The sequence below is a fragment of the Rattus norvegicus genome, chromosome 18 (assembly GCF_021556685.1).
Source record: "Rattus norvegicus strain SHRSP/BbbUtx chromosome 18, alternate assembly SHRSP_T2T, whole genome shotgun sequence".
NCBI classification, from domain to species: Eukaryota; Metazoa; Chordata; class Mammalia; order Rodentia; family Muridae; genus Rattus; species Rattus norvegicus.
The window spans coordinates 54,145,912-54,169,811 of NC_141551.1; the positions used below are offsets into that span (position 1 = coordinate 54,145,912).

The 23,900-nt window shown below is 44.3% G+C and overlaps 1 protein-coding gene and 1 long non-coding RNA gene across 4 annotated transcripts in view; one reads left to right on the plus strand and one right to left on the minus strand.

Moving 5' to 3' along the window:
* Positions 1–1,319: 1,319 nt before the first annotated feature.
* On the plus strand, positions 1,320–21,766 carry Isoc1 (isochorismatase domain containing 1). 3 transcript variants are annotated; one of them, XM_087593229.1, is made up of 6 exons: positions 8,722–9,075; positions 9,171–9,242; positions 12,210–12,329; positions 12,450–12,653; positions 15,091–15,207; positions 19,207–21,766. In XM_087593229.1, the coding sequence occupies exons 3-6, from the start codon at positions 12,264–12,266 to the stop codon at positions 19,351–19,353; spliced, it is 534 nt and encodes a 177-aa protein (XP_087449355.1). In that variant the 5' UTR covers positions 8,722–9,075; positions 9,171–9,242; positions 12,210–12,263; the 3' UTR covers positions 19,354–21,766.
* The window catches only part of LOC147999810 (uncharacterized), a 39,907-nt gene continuing 29,187 nt past the window's right edge, over positions 13,181–23,900 (minus strand). The window contains exon 3 of the long non-coding RNA XR_015642570.1: positions 13,181–15,245. This is a non-coding gene — a long non-coding RNA (uncharacterized LOC147999810). The remainder of the gene's footprint in view (positions 15,246–23,900) is intronic.

Below are 23,900 nucleotides of genomic sequence, written 5' to 3' on the forward strand. Positions count from 1 at the left end.
TGTTTGGGGCCAGCACAACATGAAGAACTGTATTTCAGGGTTGCAGCATTGAGAAGGTTGAGAACCCCTGGGTTAGAGTTTGGGGTAATAAAGGGAACATACAAAAAGAACCTAAAGTTAAGAGTGTGATACCCAAGAGACAAGTGATTATGCCTCTAAAGAAAGGAGTAATCAGTATCAGTGTTGCTGATTAACAGGAAAAGCAAGAATCAATTATTCGATGTGCTAATCCCACTGAGGGGTTTGCTTCTGAAGCATATTAACATATTAATCAATGCCATATAATCAAATTTCTTGAGTAGCTCAGAATTTGAATTCTGAAGGTGCTTAGCTTCTAATTAGCTATGTTCCTGAGAATCCTACCTAAGATCAATGTGTGAGTTTATCCGTAATAGTGATTTTGTCAGTTAGGATAATTGTATGCTATGTGTCACTTTAATGTCCATTTAGGGGTTCCTAGCCACTGTCATATATTTCAGCGGATCCAATTACTACTCCAACCATAGATTGGTGAGAATAATTCATCGGTGAAATGGGCACTCTTGTTCTTTTTCTACTATAGTGAGGTACTGCTTGCCAAAGACCAATGAAAAGGTGCCCAGCTATCAATACAGGGACAGGATGGCTATGTTAGGCTGTCAAAAGCTATGTGTCCACACATAGATATGAAAGTTGCTTTCCCTACCAAAAAATTATACATTTTATAAATGCATCTTATGCTTTAAATAAATGTACTTAAGTTTCCTCAACAAACTGAACCACCAGTCCCAAATAACAGTCGTAGCTGAAAGATCTTTGTTTAACAAAAACAAAAACATTAGTCTATAAGAATATGTCTACTATTTCATATCTAATTTCATGCTTATATTTATGAGCCCGTCATCGCTGGGTTCTGACGTCAAGGATCTTGCTCTAACCATTGTGAATTGCTACATCTTATAGCGCCCATGGAGTCGTCTTATTGGGAATGTGATGCTTTGCACCTACTTTAAAAGGGAAAAGCATTAAGTTTCAGTGAGTTCCGATTTTGCTCAATTCCCACGCCAAGCCTTCTCAGAAAACTAGCGCAAAATCAAGAAGGTTCGGGTCTTGATCGCGGATCGGAAGATGGTAATTTGCAGCTTGGTCTGGTCCTCTGAGGAGGCCTGCGACTGCTGTCCTGTCGTATCAGGTCAGGCCAGCCGCTGTCCCCGCGCGCTACGCGCCACAGGTGACGGTGTCGCCGGTGGCAGGCACCGAGCCCGGGGCGTCGCGGGCGGGTCTCCGGCATCCAGGGCCCCGCCCCTCGGCCTGGCGCGCGGAGGCGGCGCGCACGCGCGGGGAACATGGCGGCGGCGGAGCCCTCGGTGGCCGCGCTGGCTGGCGGCGGTGTGGGCGCCGGGGCGCCGTCGGGCGGCGTGCCGGTGCTCTTCTGCTTCTCTGTGTTCGCGCGGCCCGCGTCGGTGCCCCACGGCGCGGGCTACGACGTGCTCATCCAGAAGTTCCTGAGCCTGTACGGCGACCAGCTCGACATGCACCGCAAATTCGTGGTGCAGCTCTTCGCCGAGGAGTGGGGCCAGTACGTGGACCTGCCCAAGGGCTTCGCGGTGAGCGAGCGCTGCAAGCTGCGCCTGGTGCCGCTGCAGATCCAGGTGGGTCCCGCCCCCCGCCGAGCCGAGTCACCCCACGCGGAGCCGGGTCACCCCCCCCACTCCTACTCGGGCCGCCCACGCCCCCACGTGTGTGGTCCCCAGTGCCCCGCGCCTTTGTGCGGCAGCCGCCTGCGTGGTCCGGCGGTCACCCTTGCTCTTATTTTCACGGACGATGCAGATCGTGGGCGGTGTTAGCCCTAGGGCTTGTTCCGGGAGTTGTGGTAACCAGTTGCAGAAATGCAAACTTCACCGTGGTGGCTCTCTTCTTTCGTTTCGGTGACAGTCGGGGTGCCTACCCAGGAAGAGAACTGCAGCAGCCACTTAAATAGTCAGCGTGAAAGCCTGGGACTCCTAGGCTGAGGAAGTTGTGCCTAAAGATTAGAGTTTATTAATTATTATATTGCTGAAAGCCGTGCTGTAATACGAGGCAATCGCCTCTTAAAATCTGAGGATTCTCTCTGGCGAATGCGTGGTTTTGAGAGGAAAGGAGATAGGTGTTAACTTAGGCACTACAGCATTTGTAGTTTTTTCTCTATGTGCAGAACTGCTAAGTCTTTTAGCCAGACAAACTGAACTGTGGTATTTGAGTACAGAGGTAATTTTCATATCCAAGTGCCATTTTGAGAGGTTTTCCCCTCAGTTTTTGTTTTTTGTCATCAGTACTCAAAGACAGACTGGATTGTGCTGCCCCCCTCCCCCCTGGCACGAGTACTTTAACTTGATTAAAGTTCACATGTTCAGAGGACGGAGTTCATGGGCTACCTGCCAGAGAGGCTGCAGGAGGTGGAGTGATCTGCCCTGCTGCCCGGATGGAGAGCCGCATTCTTTGGTGTCTAACATTCTCCATCTTTATCTCTTTAAGAGTTCTAGCCGATGCCTCTGCAGCCTTCCGAAGGTCCGTTTAGATTACCGCTGCCAAATACCCAATATGTTGGATTCACCTTTGACAAATCCATTACAAGGCCAGACTCCAAAATGCCGAATAACGTCTGGAACTGTGTAGAAGAGAACAGATTGCATTGTCAACCATTTCCTGCTATCCTTGGGAGGGAGAGGGGCTCCTACCTGTGACGAGGAGGCTGGCTTTAGATTTTTAAGTTGGCGTTTGCTTTTCTGTGCTCTAGGGTAGGAATTTTATATTTTGACCATTTCAAATGTGATTCAACTCTTAAAGAGTCTGAAAATCAATAGTGTGTGTGTGTGTGTGTGTGTGTGTGTGTGTGTGTGTGTGTGTAACATGCTGGAAAAAGCAACATATAATTCAGGTCACTCTGGCCTTTGAAATACTTTATGTTTAGTCAATTTTTTTGTAATCGAGTTTAAAACAATCACTAAAACAATGGAAGTACTCTTTTCTATCCCAATGAAGAGTACTTTTGTCTCATTAAGTAACCCAAGAATTCTTTTTTTTTAAAGATTTATTTATTTATTATATATAAGTACACTGTAGCTGTCTTCAGACACACCAGAAGAGGGCATCGGATCTCTTTACAGATGGTTGTGAGCCACCATGTGGTTGCTGGGAATTGAACTCATGACCTCTGGAAGAGCAGTCGGGTACTCTTAACCGCTGAGCCATCTCTCCAGCCCACCCAAGAATTCTTAAGCTTATTGGTTCTATATGTCTGTTATTTTGAAGTACTTACAAACTCTTTCATATTCTCATTTTACTAATTGTTACTTTCCCCTCAATAAAATAATCATAATAGCAATACTCTTTCTATCCACTAACAGATAATTTTTCTCACTAAATAACCCAAGTCCTTAGGCTTACTGGTTATGTATGTCTATATTCTGAAGTACTTATAAATACTTCCATAGTCTCACTTCAGTGAATGTAATTCAGTCATGTGCCTCTCCCAGCCTAGCTGTAGATAATATGAAAGAAAGAATATTTTACATAGCATATGAAATGGTGATGTTCTTGAGCACTCATGCATTTATGTGTGGGGGTATATTTTCAGAAAAGATAACTTCTTTTCATTGCTACTACATTTTCTGGAACACATCTGTATAACTCTACTTACTAACGTGGGTGATTTGCATCCCGGAGAGTTCATTCCACATAGAAGTGGCATCCATGAGCGCATTGCTCCGGTAGATGCAGGCCTGGATTCAGTTCTTGGTGGTGATCGTAATGACGTTCATTTCTCTGAGGAGCTGAGCATAGAGGTAGGAAGCTTAGGAGGTTGCCCTGGATTCTGTGGCTGTAATGGCTGAGCTGGCAAATCGTGAACAAGTCCTCAGTGAGTGTCTGAGCATTTCTCACAACATGACTGCTTTCTTTTCATGTTTGATGAAAAGGACATGGAATAGTCCGGAAAACAAGCCTTACTTAAGCTTCCGTTTATGTTTGTCCCTTTCTGTTGAGCTGCCCCCTGCTGTTTTACAAGGGACACTTGTCACTTAGGAAGACCCTCAGTGGCTTCTGGGGAGGTGGGAGTGATGGAGGTGGTAGGCCCTTTTCCCTTTGACCCAGGAGCAGAGACTGCCCATTCTGTGTGCAAGCTTTTGCTTGCATTCTGTCCCAGCACCTCCAAATGCAGGCCCTGGGGCCTCTGTGACCCTGGCTCACACACTCTCCCTCTACAGTGAACTCTTAATTTGCCTTCCTGTTGCTGTGACCTTGTAAGTAGTGACCTTGTGGAATAGCGGGTGTTGGCAGCAGTTCTTGGGGAATGGACCTTGAAGACATCCATTTTCATGACCTATGTGTGGGAACTTTTCAGGGACTCCTTTTAAAAAAAAAATACTGTCAGAGTGACTAAATGTCTGCTGATGGCTCAGGTAGCCGAAGACATAGCTCATGTTTCATTCATGGTTTTGTGTGTCAGGCGTCTGGCAGCGTCAGAGGCATAGGAGGCAGAATGTGAATGAAGGGGTCATGGAGCGGAAGTTTAGGTCTCTTTATGACTCTTGTACTTCTTGTCATGTCTGCATGACAGAGACATGTAATCCCGGGGATTCACGTAAAGACCATTGTCACAGACCTTGTCCCAGGCAAGTGGAGCCCAAGCAGAAGGCAGGAAGAAATGGACGAGAGCCAGACAAGATGGAAGGCTTTGGCAACATTTTGAGGGCAGGAGAATAACCCCGATGCAGAGGTTATTCTGACCTGTTCCAGGCAAGGGTGGTTAAATGGGAGAGGATTTGGACCCAGTGTTCCTGTTCCAGTGAGTTTTTATTTTATGAGGGTGACGTACAGACGTTTTTGCTAGAAGAGACAGCCCAGTTCACGATCAGAAAGGAAGAAAGGCAGCTACACAAAGAGGAAGAAAGGGAGTATGGTCTGCTTATGGCTTGCTGGTTGGAAGTTAGAGATCGGGGTTGCTGGACGTTTGCTTGTAGGGGTGGGTGTCGCAGGAAAAATACTTGGATAAGCTCAGGCTCAGACCGGGTGGAGACACTGGCAGGGTATGTCTGGATGCCGAGTGCTTTAGTGGGCACCAAGAAGAGAAGCCTAGATCTCGAGTTCGAGGTGTTGTCTCCAGACTATTGGCTTGATAGGCAGCGGGTGTTATGGGATAATACGGTTATGGAGGTATACGGGCCACTTAAAAACTTTGAGTATTGCAGAGCGATTCCCAAAACGTTGTATCTGTTTGTTACTTGGGTGTAAATTAGCTGCTACCTATAAATAAACTGAATTGAGAGTGGGAGCTGTGACTTGCATTTCTTTCTTTCTTCCCCCTTAGGTTTAGTTAGCCATGGGGAATCTTAGTGTAGATTTAAATGTCACCGGGTCTTGGCGTAGCCCAGTTTCACCTTCATCCCAGTCTGAGGCATCTCAAGAGATCCTTCAGGGCTCAGTTCTCAGGGGTGGGCACAGCTGGTCTTCCTTGGGGAGCCAGAGAGCTCAGACTCTGGGATGCAGGGACCTCGATGCTCAGGGTAGGTACACATGTTGTAAAAGGAAAAGTGAAGTGTTCTCTTGCCGTCTCAAGGAAAAGGCTGAGAATCTGTTTTGCCAGAAATAAATGACACAATGATGAGCCTTTTGGTTGTGTCTGGAACTGCGCTCTGCTTTATGAATGAGTTTCTTAATTCTGCAGACTAAATTAGCACAGTGATGTTTCTACAGAGATCCTAATGGGAAATCGTCCTTAACCTTGTTAGAGCTTCCCAGCCTGTGCTGACTCAAGGGTTTGTTTTGCTGGATATCACCACAGCTGGAGAAAAATACCGTTCTTTCTTACTGTTTAAAAGAGAAGGCAATTCTATTGGACGATGCCAATGGTGTACCTACGTTTATGTAATTGACCGCAGCAGCGAAGCTGAGACTTGGACTCAGGTTCTAGTCCCCACAAGCCTGAGCCTCATCTAGAATCCTCGGAGTTTGCTTATGTGGGGCGGGGAATCAGTCTGTTTTAAATGAGTTGATACTAGGTCAGGGCCTTACCAAAGCCTTGCAGTTGGATTGGAAACACTTAAGATTTAAATACTGGATGAAAATAAGAAATGAAAAGAAAGGACATGGTGGAGGAGAAAGTTTATTGAAGGTGAAAGGGAGAGAGCATAGCCAGAGGCAGGAAAGGGACCCTGAGCTGCCCTGTGGGGAGAAGGGAGAGAGGAAGGGGAAGAGGGGGGGTGGGCGGCAGGTACAGGCACAAAGAGGGGAAAAGGTTAAAAAGAAAGGGCTGGTAACCAAAATGGCTGGATTATATAGGGGAGAGCCTCTGAAGGAAGAGCAGCCCAGACCCTGGACAAGAAGGTTTGGAGAGTAGAAGGCAGGGTATTCCCTGCTTGGGACTGAGGGATACTGGGAGAAGCCGGCTGCCAGATCCACTTTGATATATTAAATGGGTCTCCAGGCTTGAGACCTAAGAGTACCTAGATCCCCTTCAGACTCTTACTCATGTAGATCCCGTTTATCTTCTAACTGTAGCCGGTTAAAGCAAAGGAATCCCCCATCTTAAAGCGGTCCCCACTCCTCAGCAGCACAGGTTCCTCACAGGGGCTGTCCTTAGCACTGCCAACTGGGGAGCTGAAACAGCACAGACACTCTCACATTTCCAGATGCTAGAACGGAGGGCGTGGGCAGGGATGCTTCCTTCTGAGGGCTGTGAGGAAGTCTACATGATTCTCTGCACCTCGTGTTTGTGGAAGATCATGGCTTACAGATACAATCACTCCAGTCTGCTTTCACGGTCAAGGCGTTCTTGTGTATTGGTGAATTAGTTAATCTGCCCTGCGCTCCTGCTAGGCATCCTGCACACATGCACACATGCACGCACACATACATGCACACGCACATGCATGCACATGCACACACACACACACACACGCACGCACACATACATGCACACGCACATGCATGCACATGCGCACACACGCACGCACGCACGCACGCACGCACGCACGCACGCACCAGCCTAATTTTGATACGCTTGACTAGCTCAATGGTTGGGCACTTCTAAAACTCCCAGTAAGCACTCCCCTCTGACATTCCTGACTTAACACATCCTAAATCTGTATTTTATCTTTGATGTCCTGACCCCTTCTGACTGGGCCTCTATCTTTGCTGCTTAAGACACTTCTAGGCAGTCCTTCTGGGGGCCGCTTTCCTTCTTGGCCCTATATTTCGGCCCTTATGCCCTCCTGTTCCTTCCTACCCCTTCTCATGGCTGACCCTTTCTTCCTCTTTTCTACTCCCGGGAACCTAGAAGTCTCACCTCTTTCATCATGCCCAGCCATTGGCCATTGGCTCTTTATTGCTCACTCAAACACCAACTGGGGACAGGGACCTTCAGAATTTAGACATAAATAGATTGCTGGTTTTGGGAGCCGAATTAAGGCAAAGCATTAGAACCAATTCACAACATCCTTGAATGTAGGTCTGTCTGTCCATCTCTCCGTCTAGGTCTGTCCCCTTTCCATAGGGACACCAGTCTCCTTCAGTTACTTATGGACCTTACTTAGTAGGTCTTTATCTTAAGTCAGTTTATCTGCAATGACTCCAGCTCCAGGGAAGGTCATGCTGTAAGTATGACTTAGGAATTTGAAGTATGACTTTGCAAGGGGTGATGGGACACTGTTCAGCAGTGAGATAGCCATACCCTACTTCTGTTCAGGAACTGATGGAGTCATTAACCTAGGCTAGCCACTTTTTGTTTTCCTGAGTGGTTAGCCAGTGAGCATTTTGTTAAATGATCAGAGCACATGGCCAGGGTAATAGGAATATCGATTTTTTTCTGTGAAAAGTCCATAGGTATTCCATTCAGTCTGAAATCTCAGGTCAGTGCCATACTGTGGCAAGTCTAAAGGAAGTAGACAGAGTTTTATACCTAGATTCTGTCTCTTAAACTCTCATTTCAGGAAGTCACTGATTATAATAATCCTTTTGTCATGGCAGTGTTGGTCATACTGAAGTTGTAACTTGTATATTTTGGGCAATTGGCAATAATCTCTGGGCACCTACAATTTAATTCTAACTAAAATGTGTGAGTCATGATTAAAGAAATTCCTAACTTACAATTGAATTAAATTGTAACAGCATCTTGTTGGAATCTGTGTGCCAAACAGGATCAGGCAGATAACATGGTTAGAATTTTTTGTTTGTTTTATTTTTCCCATTTTCCCGTTTTCTCTCTAAGCTTCCTTTTCTAGCTTGTTAGGTCTGAAGGTCATCTCCAGTCAGGAAGCATCTCTAACTACTATCTCCCAGGGAAGCCATTATTATTTCAAGTAGGAGTTGCATTTGTAAGAGTTAAAACTTTTTCTTGAATGCTACAGTTGCATAGATAATACAGATTTTCAGTTCCTCTGTCCCAGGGGCTCCTCTGCTGTTAATACTGTGCTTTACTGTGCTTTATCTATCACAGCCAACCACCCAGTGTGCTGCACTACTAAGCTGCACACCGGACTCTTTCTAATTGTATTATTATTATTATTATTATTATTATTATTATTATTATTATTATTATTTTAGTATACATGTGTGTGCAGTTCAAAAGAGGGCATCAGATCACCTAGATCTGGAGTTACAGGCAGTTGTGGGCTGCACACTTAGAATTAAAACTGGGTCCATGCTTTTAACCTCTGCACACTGGTTTTTGCTAATTTTTTCCTCCTTCCTATCTTGGTATTTCAGGATAATCTTACCCACGATCCAGTCCAGGACACAGTTAAAACCGTTTGCCCTGCCTACCTTGGTTCCTGTGTGCTGTTTTGATTATTGCAAATGACCTTGACAGTATGGAGGAGCACCGTCAGATGTTTGGTGGGATGGCCTATGTTTTCACGCGTGGTGTGTTTTTCTCCTGGGTAGACTGAGGTTGTGGGGCTCTGAGGATCTGCACAGGCCATTCTCATGTCAAGTACATACACTGTCAGTGTGAATTATTGCATGCCTAAGGACCCTGTGGCTGATTTGTTTGTCAGCTTTTCCTCGTGTTGGCTACTCCTGCTACACAGCAGATTTCGCCAGTTGCCTCCGATTTCAAAGGTATGAGGAAGTGTCTGAGTCTCACACAATCAGGAATTCCATCTCTACTGGAAAAGGAGTCACTAGTCACTTTAACATCTTTCTTTACTATAAAGGATCTGGGGTGAGGACAGCTTGAGGGCTGCCTCTCTTCTGCCCTCAGAACATATATCCAGATTTCTGGCTAGGTAAGGATTTATTCATTTACATTTGATTACTTAATATTTTCACCATTTTTATCTTGTAGTTCCTGTATAATATATATTATTTGATATATTCTTACATTTTTTTACAAACCTTTTTATGAATACTAGAATGACATTTTTCTAATTTAGAATAATGTGTTACTACCTCAGTTGTCGGTGGGTCTGAGGTTGGTTTGCTTTCTTGCATTTTGGATCTTTCCCCCCTATCTTCTCTGTCAGTTCCTGCTGCTGCTAATTTGTCTGTCTCTAGCACTGTTTCTAGTTGTTGGAAACTCTCTCGCTTAACTTTCTGTGAATTTAGAATGCAGACTGCCAGTCTGGTGTGGGACCTACAATGTTAGACCATGTAGACTGAGTGAGTATGTGAGAGTTGGGGCTGTGAGTATGTGTGAACTGGGAGCATGTGTGAACTGGGAGCATGTGTGAACTGGGGGCATGTGTGAACTGGGGGCATGTGTGAACTGGGGCCATGTGTGAACTGGGGGCATGTGTGAACTGGGGGCATGTGTGAACTGGGGGCATGTGTGAACTGGGAGTATTTCAGGACTTGACTGTTAGCTCATTAATAATACTTGCCAGGTTTCCTGTGAAAACGTGCTGGCCAGTGGAATGGCCAGTCTGGCTGAGTTGTATGACTGTAATTTCAAATAGTCCACTTGTAAGTAAATTGTTCTATATCATTTATTCTAATCCCAGCAGCACTCTGATACTTACTGTTTAAATTTATGAAAGAAAAACATCGATTCTTAGGCATAGGTAACTAAGACTTAATGGTTACTGGGATTTTAGAATGCGTAAGTCATAAGTTGTGATTGCTTTAAGAAACATTATCCTTAATACACAGAAGTTGGTGTTCCCAGCTTCTGTGTGCAGATCACACTCACAGCTTTGGAATTGCCTACAATACAGGCCTTGGGCAGGTACACTGGCTCCGCTGATTAAGGAGCTTGTTGCCAAGCCTGACAACCTGATATCTAATCCCAGAGGCCATGTCTTGGAAGGAGAGACCAGACTCCCAGGACTTGTCTGACCTCATATAAATCCTGGAGCTCATACACAGACACTAAATAAATAAATATAAAATAAAAACGGGTATCATTTAAAAACAGTGTGAGGAGACAGCCAGAGCACTTGAGCGCTCATTTTAATCGTGCTTTGGTGGTGAAGTTAGGCTCTCTATAGTGATAATTGGTAGATAGGTGGCTCTCACCCTCTAGTGCACTGTGCTATGAATTGCCCATGAGGTAAGAGTGTGCATGTTGTAGCCTCGGCTGCAATTAGAGTAGATGGTACAAAGGCCATCCTAGAGCAGTTAGGATAGCCGTAGCACTGGGCATAAAAGGTTTCCCTCAGTGGCCCCTTTAATGCAGGTAGGAATTGTCTCCCTTAGAGTCTGCCACCTTTAGAGATGGTGAAGCCGAGTCTAGGGCTGCTACAACCATGTAATTGGGACACAGGCTTCTCCAGGATATTATTAATAATTGATATCTGTGGGTGGTTTTAGGGAGTGCAAAACAGGACAACTAGAGGGGGTTAGTGGGTGACTAGGAAGAGTAATGACATGGGTTCCTTGCTCTATGCAGAGCGTTCTTTAATTTGCAAGTGGAAAGTGTGGAATTTGCAAGTGTTAGATCCAGACTGTTGGCTTGTGCTGCCTGTTATGTTTTTGCAAAACCTGTTATGTTTTGCAGTATCATGCTGTTGTGGCATGGGGAGCACTTTGGTGGGCTCATGCTGAGGTGTTCCCCTGAACAATAACAGCGTGCCACGGCCTAGTATAAAGAAAGTTTATTGAGAAGGGAGGGAATCTGGGAAGAGGTAGAAGCCGAGAGAGAGAGAGAGAGAGAGAGAGAGAGAGAGAGAGAGAGAGAGAGAGAGAGAGAGAGAGAGAGAGAGAGAGAGAGGGGGGGGGGGAGGGGGGGGGAGGGAGGGAGAGGGAGGAAGGGAGAGGGAGAGAGAGAATGAGTGTGTGTGAGTGAGTAGCCAGGTAGTCCTGCACCTACAGGCTGATACACAAGCTGTTGTTGGGTTGCAGATGTGAAGTTTGGAAATTTAATACTCAGTTTTCCTGCTAATTCATTAGTTTTCCGACTCCTGATAATAAACATTAGTTTATTCCGACTCCTGATAATGTTTAAGAATTCCCTCTTGGCGTGTTCCTTTCCCAGCACCCTTTCCTGTCCCAGTCTGCATGTTTCATGTAAAGCACCCCAGAAGTCAGCCTTGCAAACGACGTTTATCTTGAGAGCAGTGACTTTGTATTTGCTACGATTTCTGTTTGTCTTGGCTTCTATGTTTCAGTCTCTGCTACAGATTATTGATTATATATTTCAGTTGTTACTCTCCTTACATAAGCCACTTTAAAATTTAATTTCTGTCTGTAATACCATTATCATTTTAATGTAGATATTTTTTCTGATTTGAAGGTAACATATTCACAATAATATTAAGCAAATACTTTTAGAGACACAGAAAATGAGCATAAAAATATTCAAATTATATAACTGCCTAATTTTTTTGGAAATTTTCCTTTTCTTGATATTTTTATACTGAAATGCTATTCAAGTGTGTTGTTGTAAAATTAACCTTTTATGGTAAATATTTCTCCCTAGGTGAAAGAAATTTTTGAAACATATATAACATATTTTTAATTGACTCAAATATTTTCTCTCTGAAAGTATTAAAACTTGTTTAAACAGTTATGTGTGGTTGGTCGTTGTGTTATGTTCCCCCTTTTCTACCAGATGCACTTTGGAGAATGTCTTTGTGGGCAATACCCTTTCTTGGGGGGAACAGTAATTCAGATCATTTCTTGTAGTTGTGATAGTTGTTTGGGCTTACTGACTGAGGCAAACAACAGGAACCTCCTTCTGTTTGCTGCGACAGCCACTGGAAATAAATATCATTGTAATACAAATGCCAGCTCATTTTTGTCTTCTTTGTCCTCAGCTCACGACCCTGGGGAATCTCACGCCTCCCAGCACTGTGTTCTTCTGTTGTGACATGCAGGAAAGGTTCCGCCCAGCCATCAAGTATTTTGGAGACATCATTAGTGTGGGACAGAGACTGGTATGCTTCTGAGTTTGCTTGTCTGAGGCACAGAATGCGTTCGTGTCTGTATTCCACACAATGTGCATGTGTAGCCTACTGAGCACAGGTGTCTTTTCTCTTTTGTTTGATGCTTTCCAGTTGCAAGGAGCTCGGATACTAGGGATCCCAGTTATCATAACAGAACAGTACCCGAAAGGACTCGGCAGCACCGTTCAGGAAATTGACTTAACAGGTGTAAAACTGGTTCTTCCGAAGACCAAGTTTTCTATGGTGTTACCCGAAGTCGAAGCTGCCTTGGCTGAGATTCCTGGCGTCCGGAGCGTTGTGCTGTTTGGAGTAGAAGTAAGTTAAGTTCCCTTTTGGGTTCGGAATGGGCCGATTGTGGGAAAACTCAGCGTTCCCAGAATGCAGTTTTGCTTTTAGGATGCTGGCGGGTGGTACCGAGGGAAGATGGCCACCACCTGTTATGTGTCCTCCGCCTGCAGGCCACTGATTCAAATGCCCTGTAGCTGGTAACACCTTGAACCCTCCCAACAACCCTGTGAGTTATGGACCCTGTGGCCCCCAGTACCACAGATAAGAAACTAAGGCTTAGAGCTATCATACCCTGCCCAAAGTCAGCCTGTGAGCCGGGCTGCCTTTGAGTCTCAGCCAGTGATCCTCTGCTGTTCTGAGAACCACCTGTGGCCTGCTTTGGAAGACATTTTTCCCAAAGGCATTACTTTTATTTATGTGTGTCTGGACTTGATTGGGTGGGGGCACATTTTGTGCTGTACCCCACCTCATGCATCCCCAAAGTTGTACAGTTCACTGTCCTTCAAATAGTTGTGTGTAGACGCCTTTAGAAAGGGAAAACATACTCGTGGATTCCTAGTGCCAGTTTTGGTTGATTTATTACATTGTATTTCATGTATTTTTTTTAATTGTGAAAGGACAAATTTAATAAGTTAAGGAGACCAGGATGCCTGAAGGGTTCTAAGTGTGATTGTCTTCTGGACTTCCAAGCATTTGTACAGACAGTCATGGGTGTCCACCTCATACATACACACACACAAGTATACCTGCACAGATAGAAATGCAACACTTGCACAAAAGAAAATCATCAACAAAATTCCAAAGGCATCTGGTATCTTATACATAGTCACCACCATGATAGCACGAAAATATATTTTAATAAACCACAGCACAACTCTGCTCAAAAACTATGAAATTAAAGCTTATTAAGAATTAAGCAGTGATTCTCAGTTTTCCTAATGATGTGACCCTTTAATAAAATTCCTCAAGTTGTGATGACTCCAACCATAAAATTATTTTCATTGCTATATCATAACCATAATTTTGCTTATGTAATAATCTTTGAGATAAATGTTTTCCATGGGAATTGTGACCCAAGAGTTGAGAAATGCTGAATTAGAGAAATAAAAAGCAATTTGAATACTGACTGGGAGACAAGAAGGGACAGCTCTAAAAGCAAGGGGTGTGGGCAGGCAGTTTGAAAAGGGAACCCATGAGGGAAAAGTACAATGAAACCCATGTATGAAGATGTTAAGATAAAACCTTCTATTCTGTTGAAGTGATGGATAGTTTTATCAGTTTGATAGAACCTAGATCACATGGGAAGAGAATCTTACTAATCATTATCTAGATAGTGGTTCTCAACCTACGTAATTATGTGACCCTTTAATATAGTTCTTCATTTTGGAATGACCCTGATGCTTTCATGTAGTTTTGAGATAGGACTTTGCTGTGTACCATGGGACTTACAATGTAGCCTCTGCTGAAATCGAATTCATAGCAATCCTCCTGCATCTGCCTCCTGAGTGCAGCACTGTGCCACCATGCTCAGGTTATTTCTAGCTTCTAAACAACTGTTACATCGAAATCAAAAGCATTGCGAACAAAATTACTCACTCAATGCAATGAAATAGAATTATTTTAATATTGGGTATATTTTAATAATAAGGTTTTTAATCATAGTAAGTTTTTGTAACAGAAAGGTTTAGTCTTAACTAGTAATTTTTAGTTCAGTCATGGTCACAGAGAGGAAGGTCGTTTGTGTAATTGTGTCATACACATGCACTGGCTTTTACACATGCTTTTTATTCATCATAATTAATTCTTAGAGGGAGTTTTTGCCTCGCCCCCTGCTGGGCAGTGCCTGATGGGGTCTGTACGGTAGTTGTCAATGGTGATGGACACTGGATAATCCCTGATCTTCAAATGAATCAGCCAAAGCGAGAGAACGCCGACTTAGGCTCAAAACTATCGGGCTAACTAGAGCTAAGCTAAACCTGAAAAGGATTATTCAATTTCCAGCCCCTTCTGTTCTGTCCCAGTGCACTGTCTGTACAATGCTTTTGTTCTTTGGCCTGCATTGTAAATTACTCCCCGTGATCTGCCTCAGTCGCCTCCGTGCTTTCTCAGTGCCAAAGCCTCGTCCTTTGAGCTGGGCACCTGATATGGACAGAGATGTAAACCCAAGTGCAAGTGGTCCAACACCAGAGTGGTGACAGTGAGCTTTCTCAAGGCCACTCGGAGGGTGAAAGTCATTAGACAGTTGATGGGATTCTGAGAGTGTGTTCAAAGTGACCTTGAGAAACACTGATAAAAGCCAGCTTTTTTTCCCAACTCCACTGCCTGTGGAGATGCTGACGTATGCTGTTCTTAAAAGAACGATGCTGTTAAGCTTTTCAGCGGCCCCTGTCACCCTTTTATTAGACACATGCAGAGCACCAACAGTCTACCGTGTCTTACATGTGGTGCTCTCCTTTTCTCCAAGACACACGTCTGTATCCAGCAGACTGCCCTGGAGCTGGTGGGCCGAGGTATTGAGGTCCACATCGTTGCTGACGCCACATCCTCGAGAAGCATGATGGACAGGATGTTCGCTCTTGAGGTACTTGCTCTACTCACGATAACTTCTCACCGGCTTTCCTGAAGGGATAGGAGTCATGAATATTTAACAGCATGGAAAGAGCTGCTTTTCAGACCTAGGCTTGGCTCAGCATCACCTGAGCACACACATTGGTAATACACAAAATGGAAATCTGAAACAATCGTAAAGAAAGGGTGGAGGGTTTGCCGTTGAGAGATCGTCCAATGCTCTGGGTACAGACTGGCCTGTGCAGTGTTCTCTGTTGGGACTGTGCCAGCTCCGTAGCCTGAAGTGCCCTCCAGAGTGCACAAGGAAAGGCCCTGGGGAACCAGCCACCTTTCTCCCAGTAGCAAAACCTGCTTCAGAACATGGTGAACTTCCCTTGGTCTCTCCTGAAAGATTAGGAGAGAACTATAGGGAGAAGTTCGCTGTCTGTTTATTTATTGCAATATTTCTATTAATTCCCTGAGAATTTCATGCGATGTATTTTAGGCGTGTTCAGCCCCCTCCAACTCCTCCCCATATGCCACCCTCACCGTCTAAATTTGGGATTACTGTCTTAAGTCCCTTCCCCATCAAGTCCAGGTTGTGTTACCCATCTGGTCTTGGGTTTGGGCCCTGGCCCTGCAGTGTAGTTTGTCACCCTATCAGGTCTCCTGTCTTTAAAAGTAACTGTCACCTTTCTCACAGTAGCATTAAGTATCAATGGCTCCTCAGCTAGACATGGAATTATGTGTCCACCTTCTACTCTCCGTGCTGGGATTTTGTCTGTCACAAACACATTTTGTCTGTTCACATACACATTTTCCCTGGTATGTCTAGAAAATACAGCTTCCTGGATCTTACAGTCTTTCTGTCCCTTTTTCCTCAAAGACCCTGGAGCCTTGGAGTAAAGGCCATAAAGTGGTTGTCTGATAGGTAGAAGCTTATTTTTTAAAATGTCCTCATGCCCATTGGAAATTTTTGGAGGAGGGGGCATCTAATAAATGGTACCACTCCTCATCGCAGCAAGGCTCTGTAAGCTCTTCTTAGGTCATGAGCTCTTCAGAATCCACTTTTCAAGCTTCCTTATTAACCAAGGTTTTACAGCGGCCAGGCCAGGCTCAATGAGCAGCTGCCTCCTGTACTTTCGTGTGGAAACTCTATTGCCATGGTGATGCTCAGACTGAAGAGTTTTAAAGGAACCAAACGGTAGAAAGCCATGCAAACTGAAAAAATGTTGTTCGCAGTGAAGGTATTTCCAGGACTTTTCTTCTGCATCCATATGGATTTTTTTTTCTGTTCTTCTCTCATACATTACATCTTGATCAGAGTTTTCTCTCCCTTTACTCCTCTCAGTTCCACCTCCCCTCTTCCGCAGCTCCACTGTTCCTCCGTTTCCCCTCAGAAAAGAGCAGGTGTCCCAAGGTCATCTGAACACAGAATAACAAGTTACACAGACTAGGCACAGGCTCTCATATCAAGGATGGATGCGGCAATCAAGTAGGGGAAAGGGGTCACAAGAGCAGGCAACAGAGTCAGAGACACCCTTCACTCCCATTGTTACGGGTCCACAAAAACACCCAACTGCACAACCATAATGTATACGCAGAGAACCCAGCTTTGATCCATATGGGCTCCATGGTTGTCACTTTAGTCTCTTCGAGCCCTGCTTAGTTGATTGTGTGGGCCCTGAGACATTCAGGCATGGACAGGAGGCCTGTTCTTTTGCCTGGACACAGAAGAGCCTGTGTAGGTGAATGTATCAAGGTTGAGAGTGGGAAAGTGACCACAGCATGTCAGATAGTGGTGTGCAGTGTCTCCAGGTGAGGTCAGGTGATGGTGTGCAGTGTCTCCAGGTGAGGTCAGGTGATGGTGTGCAGTGTCTCCAGGTGAGGTCAGGTGATGGTGTGCAGTGCCTACAGGTGATGGTGTGCAGTGCCCACAGGTGAGGTCAGGTGATGGTGTGCAGTGTCTGCAGGTGAGGTCAGGTGGTGGTGTGCTGGCCATCTAGCGGGCATTGTCACCTTGGGGTAATATTGTCTAAAATTGTATGGTAGAATGGTGTAACAGCCTGCACCTGCCTGACTTTTGTCTGCTCTCAGAAGGGTTGCAGAACAGATGGAGCAAATCCTCCCTGGAACTCGAGGCCCCCGTACTGAGGGGCAGTCTTTAGTGTTGCTCTGATAGGAAGTGGGGACTTCATCACTGACTCACTGACTTACGAATGACGGATGGGCGGTTTTCAGTGTTGTTCAGGTGTGAAGTGGGTTAGGTACTCCCTCGCTGACTTACAGTCTTAGGTTGAACATCAAGGAGCCAACCTTCCTCTTCCATTAGCCCAGTTGGACTGACTGCAAGTGTAGGGAGGACTCGTCAAAAGCCCCAATTTAACTCCGGGGTGGGGGTGGGGTTGGAGGTGGGCTGGACTACATGATCAGAAGTGCACAGAGCACTAGAAGCTTTTGTTATTGTCTGCCCAGCTTCCTCTCAGTCGGGAGGGCAGGCTCTATGCAAACACCTAGGAGCCTGCTCTGAAAGCTTTGCATTTTCTGTGCCACACCTTCCTTCTCACATAGGTTCTTTGCTCAGTTCTTTTTAAACCCTCAGTAGTGAGGTAAGTGGCCCTGTGCACCCCAATATGACCCAGCTTCCAGCATCACCAAAGATCATTAGGGTAGATGGACAAGATTCTGATCCAGACAGAAGGAAAAGTCCCCGCTGTTGGAGTCTCCCCCTGCCCACTCCTGACCCCCTCTGTTAGGAGCCGTCCTGTATGGGAGCGGTACCCAGTTTTCCACCTTACAACCCTCCTTTAGTCGTTCCATAAAGTCTATCCTGGCGGCAGATGCCGTGGTTCAGTTTTTCCCTGGGGCAGATTGCAAACCTCACTTGAAGCCCTTGGCTCCTGCCAGTCATTCCTAGACCAAAGAGCTCTAATTATGAGAAGTCCTCGGGGGGGGGCTGTTTTGGAGTCAGAAAAAAAAGAATTTAAGAACCCTATTTTCTTAATGCAATTAAGCATCTGTTTTATATAATTGGATAGCAAACTAGTAATAAAATAGTCTGGATAGCTATAATTATACCCATTTTACAGATTATTTTTAAATAAGTAGGTGCCCAATGGCAGTAACGCCAGACAAAAGTATTATTATTCCCCAGGATCTCCTGTTTCGATTATACTGTACAGGGTAAACTCTGAGGTGGTACCCCCTTTGCTTTTTGTGTTATAAATAAAAACACAAGAGTTTATCAAAACTTGAAGCCAAAAGAAACCTCCATTTGAGAGAGTGAAATGAGAGGCGAAGCGGTACAGCCCCAGAAGTGTGGCCCGTGGAGGGCTAGACCCTAGTTTGGTTTCTGTTGCTGAAATAAACACCAGGACCAAAAGCAAGTGGGGGGGGGGTATTTCATCTGAACTCCCACGTCACAATTGAGCACTGAGTGGATTCAGGCTGAGACCTCAAGGCAGAAAACCAGAGGCAGGAGCGGAAGCGGTAGCCACTTAGGAACACTGCTTTCTGGCCTCCTCCACTCGCTTTTTACATAACCTAGGACCACCTTATCAGGGTGAGTGCACCACCCGAAGTGGGCTGGCCCTCCAGCGTCAATCATTAATCAAGAAAATGTCTAGCAGACTTGCCTAGAGGCCAGTCAGATGGAGGCACTTTCTTAAGTTTCCCTCTTCCCAGAAGAGCTGAACTGGAGTGTCAAGTAGATGAAAACTGATTGGCACAGACGGGGATACGATTTATATCTTTGTTCCTTTTACGGTGATTAGCCTGGTAACCTCCCACCTAGGGATCATGACTCCGACTTCCTGCTTCCCATCACTGTTTCTAGCCCGTTAATAATACCGAGGAACACTCACGGTACAGTTGTGGTACAGCTGGTTTTGAAACTGTTCTCTATCCCTGAATTTACTTCTGTGGCCGAGAACCACTGCTGTAGATGAAGACCCTAACTGTCCTGACCCATTCCCGCTGTTTTTAACATAGTCGCCATTTTCCAGCTCACTTGTCTGTGTTTCTCTTTTTCTAGCGTCTTGCTCGAACTGGGATCATCGTGACCACTAGTGAGGCTGTCCTCCTACAGCTGGTGGCAGACAAAGACCACCCGAAGTTCAAGGAAATCCAGAACCTAATTAAGGCCAGTGCCCCGGAGTCTGGTCTGCTTTCCAAAGTGTAGGAGTCTCGGAGGATGAGGATCCTCCTTCCCCCCAGGCGACGGGACTGCAAGCCAGACAAGCCGTTGTCTCTTAGAACTAATATGTTAAGTCAACAACAGTTCCTTCTTTGCAGTTCTTAGTAACACTGAACTGGCTAGACCATTGGGTAAACGTGTTTAGTTACAATGTCGAGGCTTCAGGTGCTGCTTAGTTATCTCCCTTGTTTCCTAACGAGCTTTTAGTCATTAAGACAAATTACCGTGGAGGTGCCTGTCTTGTCTACACTGTATACTCTGACCATATCTTTCCGAAGTGCACCCTCTGGTGAAGTTTTCTTCAACTGTGCACTTTAAAGGGGAAAAAAACAAAAAACCCACCTACCACAGTGATTTGACTTTTCTATTGTTGTGAAACATCCGTTGTAATGTCAGTGTGTACCCAGTGGTTTCGCTTCCCAGGCTGACTGGCCAATGATCCTGGATTGACAAGCAGGACTCTGGATCCAGTATCTGCTCCTCTCACAGTGTTGAGGTTACTGACTGAGTGACATGCACTGACTTAACCACAGCAAATTATCTTAAATATTGTGTATCTGTCTTGATTGCCCTAATTTCCTTATTCCCGTTAGCATCTTTGTGGATTTTCTTCCTCTGGCTAACAGTCTATGTTAACGTTTTTTTCTTCCACTGAATGTTCTACTTCGTCCTTGGTTATGTCAGACTTGTAAACAGGTGGGAGTGGTTTGCAGTGCTGGGTAATGGACAGAGGCACACCGTAACATAATGCCTTTACAGTCTTTTTAAGTGCATCTTTTACTGTACACCGGAGTTGGTAGAGAAAGAAACTCTAGGTAAAATGGAGTTTAAAATGCCCATATTCCCCTTCAAACATTGTTATGGCTGACATCATCAACAGGACTCTTAGCGGTAATACTGTGGTCATTGTTAATCCGTCAAGAAACTTACTTTCATTTCATACTGATTAGTGCTTAAAAAACATTTTAATGTATGTTGTGATCAGTGGAACATCACTCTCTTCGTATAAAATTAAAGAAAATGTATTATGTAAGTGAAATTGTTTTGTTTCCCATGACTCCATGAATATTAGTCAGTGAATTGTAATAAGTTTTCAAAGGCAACAGATTTGATATTTATAATCTTATAACTTATCAGAACTTACAAAGGAGCAGAATCCGGTGCAGGCCCAGACCGATAAGAGTTCCCGCAGAGTTTTCCTGTTAGCACTATCGAAATGTGTTTTGTTGTTTGAGCCTTGGTAAGGCACCACAGCATAGACTTTTGATGTGCTCAGTGGTTCTCAACCTCTGGGCAGTGTCCACAGGGGTTGCAGATCAGATATCTTTCCTATCAGGTATTTACGTTAAGATTCATGACAGTAGCAAAGTTACGGTTATGAAGTAGCGATGAAAATAATTGTATGGTTGGGTTGGGTCACCACCACATGAATAACTGTATTAAAGGGTTGCAGCATTAGGAAGGTTGAGAGCTCCTGCTTAGAAGATGAGTCTAGAAAGAAGCATCATATAGATATCCACGTTTTAAGAAAATTTCTAATAAGTGTAATCTAGTGTTTTTCAAACGTTTATTATCTGTAGTGCTTGTTAAAATACTAGCCCCGCCCCTCTTCAGCATTGCCCCTGGCAAAGGAAGGATTTATGGTAGGAAGGTTTCCCTCTCTTGTACCCATGCCTCTTCCACAGCTGAAGCCAGCTCTGGGACGCTGGATTAGTGTCCTGTAGCTGCACTAACAAAACGCCATAGACGCCATGTCTCAAGACAACAGACTGTTTCATCTCAATTCTGTAGAGTTCTAGGGCTTACTGTGCTGACAGCAAAGCTCGTGTTGCTAAGGCTGCGATGTATTCTGGGGCCCGTATAAGGGATGACTTCTGCCGTCCCATGATGCTAGAGTCTGCTCGTGTGGGTTTTTATGTTTGGTTTGTTTTGGTTTATTTGATTGTTTTGTCCCTTATTTCCATCTTCTCAGGCAACAAGTGTGGGTCCTTAGGTCCCTTCTGACTCCCTTCTTCTGCCTGGCCTAAGCTCTCATGGGATTTAAGGTTCCTAATTAGCATCCTTATTCCACCTGCAGCCTTAACACCGTTAGGCCATGTATCTCTTTCCCAGGATCTAGGGATTAGGATGTGGGTGTCTTCACACAGTCATCAGCTAGTAAGTGAATTGAATTAAATTGTATCAGGTCCAGGAATGTAAATACACAGAAGCTCAGAACAATTGTGAACTCTGCCTTCTCTTTTCTGTTTTGTTAATCATGCCAAGAAGGTGACAAGGCTTTTACTTTATGATTATAGGAAAACTGGTTGATTGTAATACTTTGAAGTGGAAGTGTCTGTGACTTTATAGGATAATGAAATTCTTTTCATTGACATAAATAAAGAACTTCAGAATGTAAGCAAGAAGAGTCCAGTGTATTGAATCTCAAGGGGGCTGGGAACAGCAGGCGGCTCCTTATAGAAATGCTCAACATCTGTGCAAACTTAATCTAAAGTTACACTGGTAACTTAACTCCAGTCAGGAAACCCATATTTTTGTTATGTTCATTGAAATAGCACTTTTCTTGACTTAAGTTGATTAATTTCACTCTTTCAAAATTATTTGGGCAAGTATGACTTTACAGCTGGGGAGAGATAACGTTCCCAGTCAAAGGTTCATTTTGGTTCTATAACTTCAGACTTTAGAGATGCAGTGTTTGGGGCACAGAGGTGGCTTTTCTACACTCACACAGTAAGAAGAGAACCAGTTACCTGACTCCATGTCCCATACTTTTCAATTCATCACTGATACTAGGAGTCGTTACTCAGCCATGCTAGAGGTGGTCAGAGGGTGGAGAACAGTAGACATGTAGTGAGAATTTTGCTTTCTTTACAAAAAACACAGAAATAAAAATGTGCTTTCTTTCTAAACCCAGGTGTGGGGACATAGGACCACTTCTCACTGTCCACAGCAGCTGACGGTGATTTGCCTCATGCCCTAGCAGAGGCATGATTTTGCCAGCTGCAGACAGTTTCTACGATTGTGTGCTGCTTGGAATTCTGGGGACTTTTCGGAGGGTATATAAATGCTAGGGCCCCAAGAGTTAGGGTAGGTTATTGATTGGTTATTAGTTATTGTTGGTTATAATTTGTTAAGTAGTCATGCACAAAGAAGAAACAAGAAGTTAGATCTACTGACAGTGAAGACCAAGCTTGCCCCAAGGAATTCGGCATCCCAGCAAGAAGTTTTCTAATGATAATGTCACCCCCTTTTTAACCTATGACTTTATTCAGGGATCTTTTTCCTTTCCTCTCTATCCTTTTTTCTCTCCTATCTAGTGTTAGGAGGTTGAAAGGGTGGAAGAACTAGAGTGGAAAAGGGTGGAAGAAAGAAGAACCCACAAAGTAGCAAAAGACCAGCCACATAGACAAGCGCAGAAAAGGCCCACACTCATCCATGTAACCTTATTATGTTTGGATGAGCAAAGCTCCTGGGATATGCTTGCCCTCTGATAGTTTGGGGTGCTCTCTCTTTAATGCTACTTCTGTGCTATATGTTCAGCAGTCTGTGTTCTTTTTGATAGCTTTCTCTAAAGAATATTTTCCTAACTAATATGAGGAAAAAGAATAACAGTATGAAAATACTGATTATTTTCATCATCAAATAACTCTAAATGGATTTCACCTGGAGTAAAAACTATGACCACTGCTTTAGCCCTCACAGAGCTCTGCTGTCCTGCAGGTAAACTCTTGATATGAAAAATCAACCCACTAATTATCACAATACTTATCAGTTACTTAGGATAGAGATGAGTTTTTAAATCTTTAGAATTGATTCTTAAAATTCTTATATTTGTGTTATTTATCTTGTACATTTGTTAATACTATGACAGGATAAGAATAAGAGATAGTCTTATCAAGAACACTTAGATTTAGAAGACAAATGCTTGAACATTTCTGAGAATAGACTTAAATGAACTTGCCACATGTACAAATGTGAGAAATGCTGAGTATTCTGTTTAGCTTTCTTGCACATGTATTGTGTCTATCATGGGGCAAACACACCAAATATCACTAAACAAAACCAAAGTCCAAATTTGAGAGTCTTTATTTAAACCTGCTGTAAAGTGCCTGGAGAGAAATCTGTCTCACAGGGGAGCCCTGGCTGCTTTCTGCAGGGAGCTTTTAAAGGCAAACAAACAAACAAACAAACAAACAAACAAAATACCCTGGTTGGCAGTTGCAGGGGAAGTTGAGCAAGCAAGCAGTTTGACAGAAGCAAGAAGCAGCAAGTTGTGGGGTATTTTGACTTCAAGTTTCTTGGATAGAGTTGGGTAATTTTCTAAAGGACTTTTCCATAGGAGAGGGTATAAAGGAGGTAGGGGTTTCATTCTGAGTTAAAACCTAGATGGCTGCAGCAAGGACAAAGTAGAGGAACGTTGGCCCTGTTACAGTTTTTGTGGTATCTATGCCTGTGTATCTGTTTAGATATGTGTCCATGCATGTTTGAAGAGGTACATGTTATTGTGTGTGCAGGTGCTTATGAAGGTCCAA

Coding starts and splice junctions, on each gene's coding strand:
- Isoc1 (XM_087593228.1), top strand. CDS start 12,264: ATGCAGGAAAGGTTCCGCCCAGCCATCAAGTATTTTGGAGACATCATT. Junction 12,330..12,449: donor TTAGTGTGGGACAGAGACTG/GTATGCTTCTGA, acceptor GATGCTTTCCAG/TTGCAAGGAGCTCGGATACT. Junction 15,208..19,206: donor ACAGGATGTTCGCTCTTGAG/GTACTTGCTCTA, acceptor CTCTTTTTCTAG/CGTCTTGCTCGAACTGGGAT.